The sequence below is a fragment of the Maniola hyperantus genome, chromosome 2, assembly GCF_902806685.2.
Source record: "Maniola hyperantus chromosome 2, iAphHyp1.2, whole genome shotgun sequence".
NCBI classification, from domain to species: domain Eukaryota; kingdom Metazoa; phylum Arthropoda; class Insecta; order Lepidoptera; family Nymphalidae; genus Maniola; species Maniola hyperantus.
Genome location: NC_048537.1, coordinates 8,273,647 through 8,295,886, shown reverse-complemented (window position 1 = coordinate 8,295,886; position 22,240 = coordinate 8,273,647). Strand labels below are relative to the sequence as shown.

The 22,240-nt window shown below is 35.4% G+C and overlaps 2 protein-coding genes across 5 annotated transcripts in view; one reads left to right on the top strand and one right to left on the bottom strand.

The window, feature by feature from the left end:
• LOC117992720 (long-chain-fatty-acid--CoA ligase ACSBG2-like) overlaps nucleotides 1–19,503 on the bottom strand; it is a 41,241-nt gene extending 21,738 nt beyond the window's left edge. The window contains exons 1-2 of one of the 4 annotated variants that reach the window (XM_069503914.1): nucleotides 19,417–19,503; nucleotides 361–457 (exon numbers count right to left, since the gene is read on the bottom strand). In XM_069503914.1, coding sequence (XP_069360015.1) covers nucleotides 361–403 — 43 coding nt within the window. In that variant the 5' untranslated portion in view covers nucleotides 404–457; nucleotides 19,417–19,503. Of the gene's footprint in view, nucleotides 1–360; nucleotides 458–4,792; nucleotides 4,974–6,400; nucleotides 6,532–19,416 lie in introns of those variants that run through there. The other 3 variants (XM_034980437.2, XM_034980445.2, XM_069503911.1) reach the window with 3 other exon arrangements.
• Nucleotides 11,583–21,751, top strand: sau (Golgi phosphoprotein 3 homolog sauron). The gene is made up of 5 exons (XM_034980531.2): nucleotides 11,583–11,894; nucleotides 11,982–12,129; nucleotides 13,809–13,907; nucleotides 15,259–15,434; nucleotides 17,890–21,751. Exons 1-5 carry the CDS (start codon nucleotides 11,709–11,711, stop codon nucleotides 18,136–18,138), a joined length of 858 nt encoding a protein of 285 aa, XP_034836422.1. The 5' UTR covers nucleotides 11,583–11,708; the 3' UTR covers nucleotides 18,139–21,751.
• The last annotated feature ends 489 nt before the right edge of the window (nucleotides 21,752–22,240 follow it).

Below are 22,240 nucleotides of genomic sequence, written 5' to 3'. Positions count from 1 at the left end.
TAGAACTACTTACATTCAATCATCATCATCATGATCAACCCATTACCGGCCCTCTATTAAGCATGGGTCGCCTCTCAGAGTGAGAACATTAGTTTATTGAGTTGGGCCACAGTCTGCCACGCTGACCCAATGTGGATTGACAGACTTTACACATTATACACTTTTTAAAACATTATGGAGAACTCTCTGGCATGCAGGTTTCCTCACGATGTTTTCTTTTACCGTTAAAGCAAGTGATATTTGATTGTTTTATAATCGCAAATACTTCCGAAAAGTTACAGGTGCGTGCTTGGGATCGAACCCCCGACCTACCTAAAAGGCGGACGTCTTCACCACTAAGCTATCACATTCGATACCTACCATTTAACCATTTTTGATGGCTTATTCCGTTTGGGACTTGCATGTTGTTGACGCTGATTATTTCCTCACCGTTTTCCACGATTACGGTAGAGGCGTCCTGAAACGAAGGAATATTTTAAAGTCGTTGTCTTTCGTCTCTCATTCAGATTGTCGCACCTAAAAATATTATAATGATTATTTATACTGATCACTTATTATTTAAAAGATTAGAAAGAGAGCTTGGGAATGAGTTGCCTTTACAGCTTTGATAGTTCCAATAAGTATTGTGAACTGGTGATAGTAAAAGGAATACCCCTAAATACTTAAGTACTTGCCTGGGAATCATATTATCACATGAAGATTAGCGTAGCAATACAATGGTCAGTGTTTCGTATTTATTTATTCATTTATTTATTTTACTAATTTTGATAAAAATACGTAGTAAAGCAAGGTGTTCTTGAATTTCAAGGTGTTTGTAAATATTAAGTTGTTCAACCCTTAAATTTTAAGGATCACTTATTTAAATACTAGCTAATGTTTGTGACTTCGTCCGCGTTTATTTAGTTTTTTAAAAATCTCGCGGGATTTCTTTGATTTTAAGGGATAAAAAGTTGTCTATGCCAGCTGGTTCTTATTTCAGTTTCTTCGGATGAAACTGAAAAGAGCAGCTCGGGACACCAGTGTTTGCATTGCCTACGAGCCTCTACGGTTTGTACGCGTACTTGACCAGCTGGTACTTATTTCAGTTTGTACGGATCAACTGAAAAGAGCAGAGAAGCGCCAGTGTTTGCATTGCCTACGAGCCTCTACGTTTTTGCCATGCACTGTACCAGCTGGTGCTTATTTCAGTGTGTTCGAATATACTATACTGAAGAGAGCAGAGGAGCCCCAGTGTTTTCATTGCCTACGTATCGAGTTTCTATACGGTTTTGACACGCAGTGTTTGCATTGCCTACGGGCCTCTACGGGTTTGACACGCACTTGACCAGCTAATGTTTTTCAGTTTGTCCTAATCACGGCTTGTTCTATAAGGAACTGCAACTTAAGTGTATTTAGGCATTTAGCTTTATTTTTCTTGTCCTTGTGGGTAGGTACTTTGTAAGTAGGTGAGTTTTTATATAATACTAGCTTATACTCGCGACTTCGTCCGCGTGGTCTACATAAATTTCAAACTCTTATTTCACCCCTTAGGGGTTGAATTTTCAAAAATCCTTTCTTAGCGGATGCCTACGTCATGCATGCCAAATTTCAGCCCAATCCGTCCAGTAGTTTGAGCTGTGCGTTGATAGATCAGTCAGTCAGTCACCTTTTCCTTTCATAAGTACATTTGAATATTATATACTTAATGTACTTATGTTTGTTTTTTAAATAATACAGTTATGACTGATAATAATGAATAGAAATAAATATAAATAAAATACTTATGTTATAAATATATACTTAGGTATATTTTTGTTTTATAATAGGTATTATTATTATGTAATTACGCTGTAGTTTATACATTAGGTACCTATACAAGCAATACATCTTTGTACAAGAGTGGCGTGATGATAATAATAGCTTTGTATCTAAGTAAGTAAAAATGAATTTCATTATCATGCAAATAAAACGTAGTCAACCGGTATAATCAAGTTATAAGTACCTATATTGGCAGAAATAGAAATAGCTAAAGAAAAATTCATTTTTAGGGTTCCGTACCTCAAAAGGAAAAACGGAACCCTTATAGGATCCTTTTGTTGTCTATCTGTCCGTCTGTCTTTCTGTCTGTCTGTCTGTCAAGAAACCTACAGGGTACTTCCCGTTGACCTAGAATCATGAAATATGGCAGGTAGGTAGATCTTATAGCTGACATTTGGGAAAAAATCTGAAAACCATGAATTTAGTGTTAGATCACACAAAAAAAAATCAATTGTGGTCATGAACTAATAATTAGTATTTTCAACTTTCGAAGTGAGATAACTATATCAAGTGGGGTGTCATATAAAACGTCTTCACCTGTAGGTACATTCTAAAACAGATTTTTATTTATTTTTATGCATCATAGTTTTTGAATTATCGTGCAAAATGTCGAAAAAATACGACTGTAGTACGGAACCCTCATTGCGCGAGCCTGACTCGCACTTGGCCGGTTTTTTAATAGTCAGATAGGGACCTTTTCGCCATGTCCGTCTGTCCATCCGTCCGCAGCTTGGCTCAAATATATTACTACCTACCTACCTACTATTAGTACTAGAAAACTGTAATTTGGCATGGGTATAATATTATTGTTATAAATAAAATATTAAATTAAATATATAAAATATAAATTAAATATTATTATTATTAAAATAAAATCTTTGGGAAAGAACTACCATCGTCAGCTTTCATGATATTCATATAGACATGAACACCTTTCCTTTGCACGTTTATAAAATAAGGATCATGAATTAATAATCATTGACTTCTGATGAGGTTAATCTAAATATATAAAAAGTCAAAGATAAGATAAAAGAATAATAATAATAATATGATATAATACCCCCCTATTATAGGCTTAACGTCTACCAAGGTGTAGAATCTGTTAAAATAATATTTAAATTAATATTAATTATGATTTTGTATAGCTAATTACTTACCTATTAACTAACATTAAACATTTATGTAAATCGTGTTTATTAAATTGTTGAGTAATTTTTAATTACTGACTACCTAGTAAATTACGATTTTGTCTAGGTATGTCTGTCTGTGACAAGTTTCCTAGGTGGTAGGTGAGTTTTGTATGTATATGTTTTTCGGGTTTTTACCCGAAGGGTGCCAACAGGCCCTATTTATTACTAAACCTTCCGCTGTTCGTCCGTCCCTCTGTCTGTCTGTCTATTCTATACCCGTCTGTCACAGTTTTGCTCCGAATCTAGTGGATCAATTAATTTGAAATTTGGTAGGTAGATAGGTACATGTAGGTAAGTAGGTGCATGAATTTTTGCGATCCAAACATGGATATGTAACGTAAATAAATGCATTTGGAATAGTCACTTTGTCTTTGTAAATGTACGTACTTTGTAGTTTACCGTGAGTTTACCCTATTCGTAGTTTGTCAGTCAGACAGTTCCAGTCTGTCGGTCAGACAATCGCAGTCTGTCGGTCAGACAATCGCAGTCTGTCGTTCGGACAGTCGCAATCTGTCGGTCAGACAGGCACAATCTGTCGGTCAGACAGTTGCAATGTGTCATGGCTCTAGTTGTAAGTATAATATCTTTGGGTCAAGTTGTATATTGTGCTACTTCATAATACCTACGTGTTTTAATTGCTATTACAAAATATATGTATTGTATTAGTACCGGTACATTATAAGTTATATTCTGTGCCGGTGCATAGGTATAAATAAATAATTATAAAACTGACACACCTTTGTACAAATCCTATCAATTGACCTAAGTACAAAAAAAAACGAAAAACATAAATATCTTGTTTATTATTTATTTACACGTTACATATTTTACTTAAATAAATATAAACAAAGTAAGTAATGAGCAAAATTCGGCAAATGCGGTCAGATAACGGGTGTAACGGGTTTATCACAGGTATCTATGGTTCGAGCTAGTGACGTAAGTAAATAGTCGCGTGCGCTTGCGATATCTACCGCTTGACTCGACCAAAATAGTAAGGAAAACAGCCCAGGCAATGTAATAACAGCAATCTAGTAAACACATACAATTTTCTGTCTGTCTGTTATTTAAACATAGATTATAAACAAAAACCAAACACCATTTTTTTCTCTATTAGTGCGTCCGGATTCTTGGACACGGCTTAACAGATTTTGACAGAACTTTCTCAGGCCGGAAAAAATATTATAATAATAGGTAGGTGAATATAATTGTTATAAAAAATAAATATAATTCAATCTTTGCAAATTCACCGGGATTTATACCGGGAAAAAAGGATTCTTAGTACCTACGTGGTTTAAAAAAATCTAAATGCAGAAGTCATTTGTAAAAGCTAGTGTAAAATAGGTAAGTAGGTACCTAGGTACCTACTTAACCTTACAATAATTATTAATACAGATTTATTAGTGTGAATAATAAAACACTAACTTACCTGGTTAATATAATATTATAATAGTTGATACAGTTGAAATAAAAATGATTTGTTTGGTTTTATAGCATAAATACATTAAAGGTGCTCAATTCGTGACTTTCGTTGAATTCAATTACTTAATTAAAGCAAATAATTACTTTATAGTAGGTACCTACCTACTTAGTGATTATTAACGTTATGCTTCGTCGACATTCAGTAGGTATAATTATTTTTATACACTGCACATAATATTATAACGTCGGTATGAGAAATTTACTAGGTAACTGAAATCTTTTTTATGAAACAATCTTACCTATAAGTACCTAACTAGGTAAAGAATCTTCAGTGTATTTTCTAAATTATTGGCACTATCACAATACCAATTATAAACACCACATACCTATTTTGTTATATAAAACGTAGACAACATTTATTTTTTAATGCGGAAAATATATACTTAATGTAATATTAAATTGAATCCGGGACTTCAAGGTGAATAGGAAAATTATATTTCGTTAAGAAAATAACGACCGCGATGGCACGAGAGCGCCAGCCAACTGGCGACTTGCCCTATCACACCACTATGACTCTACAGTGTAAAGTTCAGGATTAACAGACCAACTGAACGTGAGCATTCTCAGCGTGTTTCATGTTTAGTTTTCCTTTATAGGTATGTATGTTTTTCCATAAGGATGTTTAGTTTTATGGATTCCCTTGCAATTACCAAACTAAGTACTTAGGTACTAATTTAGATTCTGATAAATGAGGTACCATTGCCTTCGTTTTAGCGTTCCACGTGCAAAAGTTTGAAGGTTATATAGCTTCGAGGTATACGTATACTCTATGTAATAAAAAAGAATCATCAAAATCGGACTAATCTGTAAAAGTTATGTGTATTTGGTACAAGGATAGTTTGCATGGGATTTGGGTTTGCATAAGTCCGTTCCATCCACTGGGATGGAACGGACTTAAGCTAACTTTTATCCCGGGTCAATAATAGAGCTCCCACGGGATTTTAAAACCCCATCTACGCGGACGGAAGTCGTGGGTGTTATCTATTCCTACCTAATTATAATAAAACTGTAACTGGGCGATTTCTGTGCATTTTTGTTTGAAAATTTTAATCGAAGGAAGCATTATTATTGATATAGAGCCCAAAACAGTGCTTTATTTTAATGTTTGTCTGTCTGTGCACGCTTCACGCTGCAAGTACCTATAAACGAAACGGATTTGAATGCAACTCGGCATATTACTACTCCGGGTCAATAATGATAATTATATAGGATAGTTTTTATCCCGACAAACAATAGGGATTGTTCGTATAGGCAATAATCTATCATCGATAATCTATGAATAATTTCGGAGCTAGAGGACGGAACATGGTGTCCAGTCACAGAATATAATATAATAGTACTGGTCCAGTGTACTAGATACCTATACTAAGCTTAGTAAAAAGTAGACTTTTAACTACAATACTTACAATAAATTAGTATAACATAAAATACGCACATATTTATTACTTCTCTATTAGGAACAGATTTTCAGTATATAAAAAATCTTGGTAGGTATAGGTACCTAGGTAGCTAAACACAGTGCAATGCATTACGGCACCCCGTAACCACAGGGGATACCTACTCGTGTGCCGTAACGTACCATGTGGAGAAGGTTTATTTGTATATTATTTGTTGTAATAATTAGACGGTACCTATATCACAATATCATCCATGGAATAAGTCATATATACGTTAACTAATCTATTAAATAATAAATATACTATACGTACTAAAAAAACGAAAAAATGAAACTGAGCTAACGCCTAAATGTATCGAGTAAGAGGTCTCATTTAGTTTTCGTAAAAAATATAAAGGTAAGAATTTTCTAGTCCTAAATAGTAGGATACCTATTACATCCTAATAAAGAGAAAATAAGCGTAAGTAATTAGGTTTATAGCTATTAACTCTTTCAGTCAGGAGAAGTTTAAACTTTAAACCAATGATCAACCACATACCGTAGCGTGTATCTGCCCATTCCCCGCGTCCATGGCACTTCGCGGCAGCACTAACTAGAGACGAGCACGCAAAACACCGGGTACACCTCGTCTGCGTGCTCGGCGTGTTGTCCACCCAAGCACTGTACACTGATAAAGTAACTCGCTTTGCATTATCAGTAGGTAGCTGATAACTGACGCATTACTTTAAAAATTATCCTATAATACATTTATAAGTTAATGCATAATCTTATCTTATAAATTTATTAATGCAATAAAATCCGTTATTTTTAGGATTCCGTACCCGAAGGGTGCAAATGGGACCCTAATTACTAAGTCTCCACTATCCGTCCGTCCGTCCTTCTGTCTGTCAGCGGACTGTACCGTAATAGGCAGAGAGTTAAAATTTTTACAGAATGTGTTAATTAGAAAAAAAAATAGGTAGTTTTTTTCTATTGCACCTACAAGAACAAAATGATAAAAATGAAAATTTAAAAACTAAAAAGTGTTATTTCTTGTACGATGTTATTCACGGAACCCTTCGTGTGCGAGTCCAACTCGCACTTGACCGATTTTAATGCGTAGTTATGTGACCCCACCCTGGCGTGAAATTCTTGAAAATCTTTTCTTATTTACAAAGCCCAAAGGTTTTCTAATTTTATTCATTTCTTTATATTTTAGGTATAATAATTAATTTCAAAGTTTTAACCTTGATTACCTACCTTACTTGATTCCATATTGCAAAGTCCTCGTAATACAAACGATACCGTGTACATCATGGCATAACATAAATTCATCATTAGTACGACCCACTAAATCGCAAATTAAGTATCTGCGTATTTAAGAAACTAGCAAAGTTAAAATTAGGCCCTGCTTTAAAATTAGAACTAGGTAGAATTTACCTACTAGGTACCTACATAAATAAATCTACTATGAAGATTTTTGTAGAGTGAGCCAGCAATTCACAACATTGTCAATTATTGTAAACAAATTGTAAATAGGTAGTGCAAAGTAAATAGGTACCTAGGTATACTACTATTAAAATCTAAATATATAAAAGGAAAAGCTGACTGACTGACTAATCTATCAACGTGCAAATCAAACTACTGGACGGATCGGACTGGGCCTGCATGCAGATAGCTATTATGACGTAGGCATCCGCCAAGAAAGGATTTTTGAAAATTCAATCCCTAAGAGGGTGAAATAGGGGTTTGAAATTTGTGTAGTCCACGCGGACGAAGTCGCGGGGATAAGCTAGTAAAATTATAAAATACATCGTACTATATTCTATTGGCAACGGATCCGCATTTCGTTGCACACTTCTTGGTATTTCCTCCTGTAGAATACTATTTTTTTAAGTTTTGAAAGTAAGTATCTACCTACCTATACAAGGTATAACCAGAACGCTAACAAAAACTTGGGGTTATTATTATACTACATAAACACAAATCATTGCAGATTACCATTTGCCTTATCCTGTGTACTTATAGTAATTTACTATATAGTAAGTATATAAGTGATTTAGTAGTTTTCATACCCGCATGTACCTACATGCGGTTATGCGTGCAAAATTTGGGCCAATGCCCCACCTACGATGCGGCATTGACATTGAGTTGCCTATTTACGTAACGTTCGTTCACCTCTAACGTTGACCTCTAACGCGTAAGTCATATGTTTTATTTGTAACATTTTGTGAACTTTTAAAAATACAGGATTATTTTTATCTTTTTTCGCGTTTTTTTCTCATCAGTGATCATCAGTAGGTACCACAGAATAAACTCTGTAGTCAGTGGTAGGTACTATAACCTGACTTCGTTTTTGCTAGCGTTCAGGTTACACCTTGTATAGGTACCTGCACAGAAAAATCTTCTTTTTTCAAAAAATTCAAATATGATTATGTGTACCAGTATTCCATGTGATTCCGTATAGATAGCCAACGGGTGTCTATACTTAAAGTTTATAGCTCTTTATATATATATATTTTTAATGTAAGTACATAGGTACACACAGATGGATATAGATGGACTGGACGAAAGTCTAAACGTATTGTTCTCCTCTATATGAATAAAAATTATGTTAAAACTTCGATTGACTGACTCCGAGAAGAAACTATTACAATCAGTTTCTCCTTGGGGGAGAAAGGTTGATGACGTAACTAACGCCGCCAGTAAAGAAATTTCACTAAAACCCAAAGAGGCGCTCTCAACTCTGGCGCTTGGGTCTCTCCTGCACATATTATAGATAGTTATGCAGACACTATTAGGCCTGTTTGGCTATTTGTTGGGACATCCAACTCATAGATGATGAATTTCTGGGACACAGATTAAAAAAAACAGGGCCTACGCCTATAAGTATAATTATTATATAAATACAGTAATGTACTTACCTGCTAAAGGCAGCCATACACCTGCAATGGAATGCCCAAATATTGGAGAAAAAATTCTGCAGGTCTTCTTCCGTAGGTATTTTATGATTTTCGCATAAAAATTCCTAAGCCAAAATGTTTTACCGTATTTGCCGTAGATCGCAAAAAAATTAACTGTAGTATTCACTGAAAAGCGGTCCTTCGATCTGTTCCTGTGTAGCAGTGAAAAATATTCCTCTGAAAATATTTCTCTTCGGTTTTTTGCTGATTGACGCGATAAGCCTGCACTGAAGTCTGGCGAGTAAGTACGTGGCGCCTTTTCGCTGTAGGTATCTAGTTTTGTAGCTGTATCTTGTAACTTAACAAAAAATAAGTCGTAAATATTTTCATCATCAATATTTTCCCATTCACGAAACGGAATGTCCATCGTATCTTTTTTGGGGGAAAGGGGGGAGGAGTTACAACCCCGACATTTCCCTCTCGGACCACCACGGTAGGTACCTATGTGTTGAAAAAATGGAAACACAGATTAGAAATGACTAAAGTCAGGCACATTGTTATGATCATTGATAAGCATTGATCACGATAAACTTTAGATACTAATTATTAGAACCTTTAAAAATTGATAATAATCTACAAGTAGCCATTATAGTGTATAGTGTACCTAGTAGAGATATTTACGTAATTAGTAATAATTAGAATACGGTCTATGGGTCTATTTATACCAAGTGAAATAAGTGGAAATATACGAGCGCCTTTACTTATTAATATAAAAAATAATAACATATACCTACCTACCTAAATATAAACACCTATCACGCAATCAACATCGACAGCTGATAGACGCCCATAGCCGGATTGTGTCTTGTAGGGATTTCCTCACGCCACGGTCTTGCGCCGCCTGAATTCAGCGGCTCGCTGTGACTCGTTTGATGTCGTCTGTCCACCTAGTCGAGGGACGGCCAACGCTTCACTGTCCAGTGCAAGGTCGCCATTCTCAGTCATCCTAAATCATCAGTCACCTTTGGACGCCAACATCTATGGGTTTTTGACTGAGTGCCCTTCCCATTGCCACTTCGGCTTGGCAATCCGTTGAGCTAAGTAAGTAGGTATGAGACATTTCTGAGTTCTACGTTCGCGTTGGCAAAAAGAGCAAAATATAAATTGAAAACTACATCTAAAAACGCAAATTGGAACTTTGTTCATTGGTCTTGTTCGTGCATTAAGTATATTGAAATTTTGGCGGGCTATTGGAGAGATTGGTAAAATAGCGGAGGTTTTTAGAAGTTACTAATTTAATAAAAATAGGCGTACACCATCCGTACCTACGCTGAAGTAGTGTGGTAGGTACCATTAACAACGAAATGACGTCATTTTGACGTCAGTCGAAATAAAAATATACCATCAGCTCGAAAAGTCTACTACTGCTGACGTAACTTAAATGGCGGCCACGCACATTAGCAATTTGCGGGTCTTATGCTACCTTAGGTGCTAGTTTTCTGGTTGGTGGTGCTAGATGCTACAAATAATGCTTGTTTAAGCGTGCCACTACTGTCATAGATGTCTATTCGTATTGGGTCTTGTTTCCACTTTCGGTGGGTACATAATAATTAACTATTGGTCTCGCTAAGTAGGTAGGTAAATAACTTTTGGATAGAATCATTCTTTCATTAGGGTAACATAATATGCTAAGCTGATTCCATTACAAAGTAGTACTTAAAAATTCTTTGGCTGATTCATAGCTCCTCTGGAGGTATCAGAAGCGTAGTTTTATATTATAATATTATACTCTTTGGTATCAGGTAACTATTATGCGTACAAAATGACTTTCAAGAGCCATTTTAAATTTGTGTCAAATTATCATGTCAATACGTAGATAGAGTAATAAAGGTAGATACAGGAACGTTTGCTTTCTCATTCGCACTAAAAAGAGAGCACAGATAAAGTTACTAATGTGATAAACAGAAACGCAGCTAACCTATGTTTTGTCCCTTATCATGATACTGGTTTTTTTCAAAAATACATACAAGGAATGCAACTTTAGTTGCAAAACAAACTTTGAGAATTCGTGGCGTAATTGTATTTCTCATTAGTTATTTACTTGTTTTCACATAAAAAACGTTTAATACAAATATTGTTGATCGGTTAATACAAATATTGACTAACTACTAAACAATGCTAATAATTGTCGTGTTATTCATCGTTACGTCGTGCTATCGCTATCTCATACGCGGTTACACAGTACTTCAATCTACCTTTATTACTCTATCTACGTGTCAATAGTAGGTACGATTTTAGTCCTTATTTAACTCATTGATGTTGGAATCCCTTGGATGAATGTTTTATTTTATACTATATCTATGGGTGACTATAATCCAGCTATAGGTATATAGGTACTTGAATGACCATAGCTTTGAAGCCTATATCTCTATAATATTAATATCTATTTTGAGGATATAAATCTAGGTACCTACTTTAATGCATAAAATTTAACTCCTCACGCGCCATTTTAACGTAATGTGTCAAATTTCATCTCAAAAGTACGATTTTAGTCTATTTTTAGGGTTCCGTACCTCAAAAGGAAAAACTACTGACTACTAAACAATGGTAATTTTCGTGTTATTCATCGTTACGTCGTGCTATCGCTATCTCAGACGCGGTTACACAGTACTTTAGTCTAGCTTTTTAACTCAGTCAACGACCCGGCGTAGCTGCTGTGATGTGTGCTCTTTTGTTGATCTGTAGATATAGTTGATAATCTATGGTAGGTACCTAATTTAAGGTAAAGTATTATCCATTGACAAAAAGTTTGTTACTCTATAGTCTATGGTATGTTGTTCGGCCATGTTTTTCTTCACAACATTGGTCGTGTGGCAAACGTCAACGTTGAGTTTATCGCACTTTTTCCAAAATAATTTTGTAGCAGTAAAACATACAGTGTTTTGAGTTTTATAATAAGTAAAAATGAATCGCACCGAAGGGTTGGTGCAACGAAAACACGTTGTGAAAGAAAATAATGCTGATGGAAGCAAGGAGAATAATGATGTGGACGATAAGAAGAACGATAAAAGCTATGATGACGGCGATTCAAAGGAAACTCGATTAACACTCATGGAAGAAGTATTACTACTAGGATTAAAGGACAAAGAAGCAAGTATTCAGTTGCTGCTGTTAAATATGTTAGTAGTTCAGATAGTATCACTTACTAGTTTTACGAACTAATCTTGTTAATTTCAGGGCTACACATCATTCTGGAATGATTGTATATCTAGCGGTCTCAGAGGCTGTATCTTGATAGAGTTAGGCTTAAGAGGACGTGTCGAATTGGAGAGAGCTGGTATGAGAAGAAAAGGATTGTTGTCTAGGAAGGTTATTGTGAAATCGGGTAAGTAATATCTTACAATTTCTTCGTCCCAGCATATTCCTAGCATTTGAACTGAGACTTACTTATTATTCAGACTAATTTGATAGACTATGGGCCTTATACTCTGTTAAACATACATATTGCTTCAAAGCCACTTATTCTGGCCCCTGGTATGACTGCCAGAAAATGTTTCATTCAACAATATTTCATTCATTGTTAATATTATAAGGATCTTAGAAAAATACTGGTGTTCATGATGCAATGTTGATGAAATCTGTGGGAAATTCTTGACTTTTCATGATGGTTAGCTGGTATATGGATAGTATGCTTTACTCAAATAGTAAAATTATTCTGTACTGTTTTAAATTTTTATTTTATAGCTCTTATTTGATAAGGGCTATAAAATAATAATTTTTAAATTTTCAACACAATTTTCATGTAGCAACAAAGATTCTCTCTTTTTGTGTAGCAAAAAAGAAGAAGGCTTGTGCCTTTTAGCAAAGGCCTCCTTCAGTATCTTCCACTCTTCTTTTTGTTGCTTACCTTGTACGAGTCCTCTCCGCTGTGGCTGCAATTTACATAAAACCTCTTTGATTTTTCTAAATAAAAATTAGCCTATGTCGCTCAAGAATGTATTATAATTTCAGTATTTTGCTAAATATGTGCCAGTTTCAAACTAGTAATTATAAATATTGGGGCTTATTCTGAGCACAACCAAATTTTAGAGTATTCGCATGCTCTTCTTACTAATGTAATATGAAAAGGACAGACTCAGTTTAACAGTTTTCAATTTAATTTTTAGATCGTGAAACCCGTGATTTTAACACGCACTCGCGAACAATTTGTATTGTGCACTAAAATTTAGAGTCTTTAAATGTGAAAGTCGTGTTCCGTTCCTTTTTTAGCATTAGTTAAAAGAAAAGGATGCAGATACTCTAAATTTAGTTTAGAGAGAGACTAGAGAATTGGGGCCATGGAATGCTTAATTTTTTAAGTTTGAAAATAAATAAGCATTTAAAATTGGACATTATTATTCAGCATTAAGTAATAATATTATGATCAGAAATTGCATGTTGTCTCTCCATTATAATGTCAACTGATTATCCAATAAAGTATACAAGATTTTATGAACACAAACTTCTTAAAGAGAATGCAGAAGGCGGAATAAAATTAATTGGTAAACTCTCACAAGTTATTTTAATTAACTGAGTTCTTAAACAATAATAGTTAATGTATATAGTTAAATTAAAATATTAACTGGCGAAAGTAATAGTAGTACACCAGCTGGTGTGGTTACGTGACTGTAATTTTTTTTCTAGTTCTGTCTATTGTATGCCACTACTGGTATGCCAAGGGCACTGTCGCCAGAAGCGAGCGTATTAATATAATGAATACTAATTAGAATTTAGTACCCGAAGGGTGCCAACACTACCAAAGCTTCTTACAAAGCTTCTGCTGTCCTCCGTCCGTTCGTCCGTCCATCCATCTGTCTGTCGCTGACAGTCTGTCTGCTGTATTGAACCGTGATAAATAGAGAGTAGATATTTCCAGTGTGTATTTCTATTGCCGCTATAACAACAAACAATAAAGATTTCAAAATGGCAGCCAAAAAAATTAAGAAGCACAATCTTGTATGACAGTATGAAACTCTTTGTGTGCAAATCTGATTCGCACTGGACCAGTTTTTTTTTATTTTACAGACACTCCAACTGGTGATGTACTATTAGATGAAGCTTTAAAACACATGAAAGATACTGATCCACCAGAGACTGTACAAAGTTGGATAGAATATCTCAGTGGTATGTTATGTTTATTGATAAATTTTGATGCCCCCCTGGTGCAGATGCATGTGAATGCTGTGGTCTTATGCCTACCGGGAATCGAACCCGGGACCTTCCACTTATAATTTAAGAATTTATTATTTTAATTATAAGTTTCTACATATCAAAAATTGCGGACTGGCAGGATTCGAACCCGTGTCTCCTGGGATCCCCCCCGACTTGTCATTTTGATATGTATTTAATATTATTTAGAAATTTCCTTGAAGTGTAACACTATAAAAAATATAAAATACTAGCTCATGCTCGCGATTTTGTCCGCGTGGACTACACAAATTTCAAACCCCTATTTTACCCCCTTGGGGGTTGAATTTTCAAAAATTCTTTCTTAGCAGATGCCTACGTCATAATAGCTATCTGCATGCCAAAATTCAGCCCGATACGTCCAGTAGTTTGAGCTGTGCATTGATAGATCAGTCAGTCAGTCAGTCAGTCAGTCACCTTTTCCTTTTATATATTTAGATAATTATAAATTGTCGCTGATCTGGTCTGGCGGGAGGCTATAGCGGCCGGCAAAGTTGTGCCACCAAACAATTTACAAAGATAGGATCAAGAATATAGTATTATTATTATTAGTGTTGTAATAAAATTGGAAATTTAGTTGTTTGAACTAATTTATAAGTGCTTATCTACATTTGGAAAGTTTTTATATGGTTTCGAGGCAAACCGGTTTTTGACTTGTGGAACATAAACAAATGCAAATATGTACTGTGACTAATTGCACTGAAAATAAATCACAGTGTAAATATAGATTAACCATGGGTTTTATCATAATCCTTAATTCTTATCATCCAAAATCTTCAATTTTTATTCTCCATAATGTTCTCAAAGGTGTGTGAAGTCTGCCCATCCGCACTTGGCCAGTGTGATAGACTGTTGCCAAACTCTTTTTTTTGTACCAAAAATTAATAAAAGTAGAATGAAAAAAGATAAAAAGTAGACACGGAAGCACTTACCTCAATAAGTGACATGTGGTAAAGGGAGAACAAGAATAGGTCTCTTCTCATTTTGTATTATATTATTATTTTTATATTATTATTATTATATCCATACTAATATTATAAATGCGAAAGTGTGTCTGTCTGTCTGTCTGTCTGTCTGTCTGTCTGTCTGTCTGTCTGCTAGCTTTTCACGGCCCAACCGTTCAACCGATTTTGATGAAATTTGGTACAGAGTTAGCTTATATCCCGGGGAAGGACATAGGCTACTTTTTATCCCGGAAAGTTGAAGAGTTCCCACGGGATTTCAAAAAACCTAAATCCACGCGGACGAAGTCGCGGGCATCATCTATCTAATTATATTTTCCAAACAGGTGAAACATGGAACCCCATGAAATTGAAGTATCAATTGAAGAATGTACGTGAGAGGCTCGCTAAAAATTTAGTTGAAAAAGGAGTACTTACTACTGAAAAACAAAATTTTCTACTGTTTGATATGACAACCCATCCTCTTACTGATAATGTCGTGAAATGTCGTTTAGTGAAAAAGGTATGTAAATTGTATTTATTAAGTTCAACAGAATATACTTGATAATTTTATATTTGTAAACGTGAAAGTGTGTGTTGTTTGGTGGTATGTTGGTTTGTCCTTTGATGCTGCAATGGAGCAACAGATCGAAAACAAAATTTTGCACGGCTATAATAATAATTGTTAAAGACATGAAGAGTGACTTATGCTGCTTTTTACCCTGGAAAATCAATTTTCAAAAATCTAAATCCATGCAGATGAAGTTGTGGGCATAATCTAGTAATTTTATATTCATTCATTCACCTTTGGAACCTAATAGAATAAATTGTTACTCTTTAATTGATAATAATGAGCCTTATAAGCCTAATAAGTGCACCTGCACAATTTTATTAAAAATATAGTTATTTGAAAATGATACAAATATTCAATGATTACAATATGGTATTGTGTATGTTACTTTTGCTACAAAATTATTCATTGCATCCTGTATATGTCAAAATATTTGTATAATGGATACATTGTTTGATATAATGGAATGATAACATGTAACAAATAATAGGTATTATTAATCATATTATCATCCATAGATACATATCTATACATAATATAGTAGTGAAAAATTACAAGATTATGCTTTTTGCCAAAACGAGAAACACCAAATAGGTGTTCATAGTTGATAGTAAAATAAATAATATCACCAGAATTTGTTTCAACTCTTTCCAAACTTTTTGCCACATAATAAATCAGTGAGTAGAAGCAGTAGAAGTTGCTAACTAAACAGAAATATTACAAAATATTAAACTAACACAAGCCTAAGTAACTGAATTATAATAATACTAGAGGATGCTCGCAACTTCGTCCGCGTGGATTTAGGTTATTGAAAATCCCGTGGGAACTCTTCCATTTTCCAGGATAAAAAGTAGCCTATGTCCTTCCCCGGGATGTAAGCTAACTCTGTACTAAAGTTCATCAAAATCTGTAAAACTGTTAGGCCGTGAAAAGCTAGCAGACAGACACACTTTCACAATTATAATATTAGTATAGAAGTATGGATTATATATTATGGTTTAATTACAAGCTGTGATAGCCTGGTGGTTAATACGTCCGCCTCCTAATCGGAGGTCGGGAGTTCGATCCCACGGGCCTCTCTATTTGGGATTATGTGCGATTTAAGTAATTAAACATCACGTGCTTTAACGATGAAAGAAAACATCGTGAGGAAACCTGCATACCTGAGAGTTCTCCATAATGTTCTCAAAGGTGTGTGAATCTACCAATCCGCACTTGGCCACAGGCCCGTATGGGTAGACTATGGTCAAACCCCTTTTGTGGTAGATGCTATTCGAAAGTACTTGTAAAAGTTTATTCGAATAAAAAAGATTTTTATTTATTTATTTATATTTATTTTCACTCTGAGAGGAGACCCGTGCTATGCAGTGACCCGGCAATGGGTTGATCATGATGATGATGGGTAAATAGCTGATATGTTTATTAAAATAGATTTTAATAGATTATAAAATTATATAGAATAATTTTTATATAATTTAGATATAGATGGAATGGAATATAAAAGACTAATATTATATTATACATATATTTAGAAAATAGGTGACCTTACACTAAATTAACAAAGTTCAACATGCCCCTTGATTCATTATTATAATGTGATGCACAATAACTTAACTGTGCATCTCCATTTATCATCCAAATATGTATTTTATTTGTATTTCGATTTGCAAAATTAGAATCCCACTGACCTCTATTAATTCACGCTAGACCTGCGATTGTCAACCTGTTTTTGAAGCAACTTGATTTTCGCAATTTTGGCGCTGATGGCAGTAGTGAGTGTCATGTAAGCATACTCAGAACTAAATGTGAAATAAATAAAATATTTTTTATTCAATTAGACTTCTACTACGTGATCAAATCAGAAATAAGGAGATCCGTAGGAGAACTAGAGTAACCGACATATCTCAACGGGTTGCGAAGCTGCAGTGGCAATGGGCAGGTCACATAGTTCGTACAATCGATAGACGCTGGGGTCCCAAGGTGCTGGAATGGCGATCTCGCACCGGAAGATATGATAGATAATATAAATATGAATCACCAAATGTGTTGGTCATCGCAAATCTCGAGAACAGCTGAACCGATTTCGCTAATTCTTTTTTTATTATATTCCTTGAAGGACTAGAAAAAATTAAAGTATTAAAAAAAAGAATCGACTGTACGAAGTTCGCTGGGTCAGCTAGTATAGAATAGATAATAAAAAACCAAGATGGCGAATTTCAAAATTGTCGCCATGCAAATTAAAATGTTAATAATAATAAGTACATATAGTGTTATTATCATGTACGATGGTACGGAATCCTTGGTGTGCGAGTCCGACTCGCTTTTGGCTCGTTTTTTGACATGCTGTTGTTCTACCATTTTCTATAGAGCGGCGATGTGTTGTGATGACGATGAATGGTGTTTGCAGTTACAAGAAGCAGCGCTGCGCCGCTCGATCGTGGACGTGGCGCACGCAGATAAGCGCTCGCTAGCACTTCTGATGATGGCGCACTCGGCAGACGTGCTTGAAAACGCGTTTGCACCCCTCTCGGACGAAGACTACGAGCTGGGCACGCGCCGCGTGCGCGCGCTTCTAGACCTGGACTTCGAGGCCGAGGCCATGCGCCCCGACGCTTGCGAGATTATGTGGGCCGTGTTCGCGGCTTTCACCAAATAGCACTGGGACTAAGCCACTGGCGACGCCAGGAATAATTAGACAAACTAGGACATCATTCTTGACTCATAAAATTTTGGCCAATTTTTTGAGCTACTCGGTTTTCTCCGCGAGTTCGTCCGCGTGACCTACTGGTACTGTGAGATTTTTCGCGATAATTTATTTATAGCCGGGGATAATGTAATTATCTATCAGTGAGTTTTCTAAATTGGATCAGTAGTTCCAGAGATTCTATACATCTAATATTAGTACAGATTTTGTCGTCCTCCCTGACGCAGTGGTGAGTTCTGAAAGCTTGTAAGATCAGTCCTAGGTTCGATTATTATCGACAGAGGCAATTTAGAAGTCTATAATATCTAAATTATCTTTGGTCTGGTATTGCGGGAGGCTTAGGCTGTGGCAAGTTATCGCCTTACCGACAAAGACGTCAACCAATTTAACGTCCCAGTACGGTATATGTTTATATACTAACTAGTTAATGCCCGCGACTTCGTTCGCGTGGACTAAACACATTTGAAACCCCTATTTTACCCCCTTAGGGGTTGAATTTTCAAAAATCCTTTCTTAGCGGATGTCTACGTCATAACATCTATCTGCATGCCAATTTTCAGCCTGATCCGTCCAGTAGTTTGAGCTGTGCGTTGATAGAACAGTCAGTCGGTCAGTCAGTCAGTCAATCAGCTATTCCTTTTATATGATATTATAAAAACTGACATACTCTTTCCAATTTAGCTTTCATATTAGCTTCTCAATAAACCACCAGGAGGTCAAGGACTAAGTTGATATCAAATTAAATAAATGAAAAACAACGATACAACGACAAACTTAGTGACGACACTGAAAGCGCATGTGCGTATGTTGTTGGCGCTTGCGTCTTATGACCATAACGACTTTCCCCGAGTTTTACATAGTACAAAAGTCTCGCGACCGTGAGTGTAACGCTAGATGTTAAGGATCCGAAATGAGCCTTGAAAAAGCATACCATACAATAGAGTCTATTATAATAACTGATAATATTACTGTAGAAATATTTGGGTGATGTCCGGTACTAAGTTATTCAGTACCTAAGTGGCGAAAATTTTTAAGTTTACCTATTACGAATTGAGTGCAATGAAGAAACAATAAAAAAATATTTCTAGTTATAATTATTACACTTGTACATAAACTTTTTTGTCTTTAGAATTTTCATTTTGTGATCAGTATTAGGTTTGAACGATCATATGAAATTGGATACATTGAAACCTTGTATGATAAGTGGTTTACATTAAGGTAGATTCTCACCTGCGCGCACGAACCGTGCACACAACATGCATCCGAACGCCTATGGACGCGTCTCTGTCTCTGTATCTTCGTCTTTTTCTTTTTAACATTGCTAAAAAAAGGCAGAAAATGAATTTGGGATTAAACCTGGGATTAAATTAGCATTTTTGTGCTACCTACTCTACAAATTTAAACACTATGCTCAGGAGTGGCACCTAAAGCCACGAGGATTAACAGTTTTAAATTTTGATTCTGTACTTTTTTATTACATTGGTAATGAAAAGATGCGAATACTTTTAAATTTAGAAGCCATCAATATCAGTACCATTGCATGGGTCATCACGAAGTTTTGTACTTTTTCAAAACAAGGCACAAAATGTAGATTTTTTAATGTAATAATTATAGTTAATAATTTATAATATTATACAGAGTGGTGCATTGATGACTAGCAATAACAAGTTACTGAGATTCAATTTATATCAGAGTGTGCACATGGAAGTTATTTATGTAATAAATTGTATAGTTATATTTAAGATTTGGGCTCCTTCCTAGAAATTCACCAAGTGATCCCTGGACATTTCATTTTAAACTCATGAGATTGAATAGGGATGTTGCCAATTAATCGAATCACTAACTTTTTGATAAAGATCAAAAGTAGCTTAGCACTCGCACGTCGCTGGGTTAGCGCGGGGGCTGTGCGGGTGTGAGGGGCGTCCCCACCCCGATTGCTATCTTGACCTGTCGCGTATATACATTTGATTTATTTTTTGATATGTGTAATGAAATATTGTGGCTATTGTACACAAGCTCTAAAAAAATATATAAATATATGTATTGCTATCCTTTTCACAATACTCCTTGCGGATAAGGATAGCACTATATTTATACCTGTCAAGTTCAGAGATTATGTACAACAGAACCACATCGACTACGTATTCGACGTTAGTCTGTAATCATTGATATATTTTAAAAAGTTACTATTAAATAGTGCCCCAAAAAGATGCTGGTTTGAGCACTCGTCTTGTTCAATCCTAGCGAAAAGCGCCCCAACAATTTCCAATCTCGTTAAAAACATTGGTTGACTTTTAGGAGTTTTAGGACGTTATTTTTTAGAACTGTTTTTTTATATTACCAGCTTTAAAAAGACTTCATTTGAGCTGATAAGATAGAACACAAACCTCTAAACTAAATTCGATTGATAGATTTGAAATTAGTACCATCCTTTTCTGTTAGTAATATTATGAACAGAATGGCAGTTTAGATGACATGCCAGTTTAGATTAGAGTTTATGTACAACAGAATAGGGTATTTGATAGCATGTAAAATATAGGATATATTGATGGTATCTGTATTGAATATTAGTTTTGGAAACCAACTATTTAGTCAGTTAAGAAAAATATGGGATATTTTAAGAGAAAATCGACAAAGAAAATGATTTTTTGTCTATTTTAATCTCGTGATCGTAAACGACTGTGATTGGCCGAATGATTGATGACGTTAATTACTTGTAAATAGTTGCGTTTAGAGTGTGAGTTTCGTACATAAATACAAGCAGGTGACGTCATGATGACATGAGGCGCCATATTGTCAGAAAAGTGTTTTCGCGGGATATTTAAATCATATTTTTTGTTTTCGTTTTTTCTTGCGCTACCTATGTGTAATAGAACGTAAAATATACATTCTAAAGTGTCCTTAGACATCAGTGATTAACGTAGAACAGCTTTTAAAAACCTGTCAAATACCCTATTAGCCCCAGTATGTGTATAAAATAAATTATTTTCTTATTTTAATGGTCTCATTGACCAATATTTTATATAACTATTATAGTATTACTGCCTAACAATTAAACGTGGAATAACGGTGGAATAGTTATACTTTATTTTGTCTTTCTCTGTCATCAGTAATTTGACATTTGAAGGAAAAAGACAAAACAGAGTAGGTACTAGGTATTACTATTCCACCGCTATTCCACGTCTATTTGTTAGAGGATTACGGTTTTATTGTCAATATTGGGGTGGCTCATCTGTGTTAATGCACAAGCTTAATAACTTTGTTTTATTTTTATTTTATTTGTCTTATGACGCTGAGTATAATTCAATAATTGTCATCTATCTTTTGGTTAAGAGTTTTAGACGATGTCTATATTAGGCGTTTCGATATCTATTATTATCATGAACTTTATTTAAAGAGCACTAAAAACTTGGAAAGTAACCTACACGTGACGACACCGACGCGCCACTGCAAATTTGACGCGGCTCTTAGTGCTCATACGCATTAGCGGTTAGCCGCCCAGGCGGTTCATCATAGCGGCTTGCCGCCTGACGCGGTTGAACCGCTAGTCAGAGAATTGCCATCAGTCTATCATAATCGAAATGTTTTTATAAACTGCTGCTACACAATTCCATATTGGTTCTCTTTGTTGAATTTCGACGATACATTTTTACGTATCTGAAGTTCATGACTGCACTTATAACATAGTAGTACACACGTGCAAATACACCTGCGGCACGCCGCGTACTGAACCGCCTAGTGCGCACAGGCAAAATGGCGGCCAGCCGCGAAGCGGGCCGCTGCCTCCCGTTCAACCGGTTGAAATTTCGTCGCGGTTTAGTGCGTACAAAATGAGCGGTTTCATATAAAAATATAAAAGCGGCTAGCCGCGCACGCGGTTCACTGCTAATGCGTACGAGGGCTTAGAAATTGTATTGCAGAGTAAGGGCAGATACAGAATATTTTTTTCTGCGCGTTTTACATTCATTTTTGCATACGGGATTATACTCGCTCTACATTTCATTCTTCAATAAATCGAACATGCGTGTGGATTTAGGTTTTAAAAATACCTTGG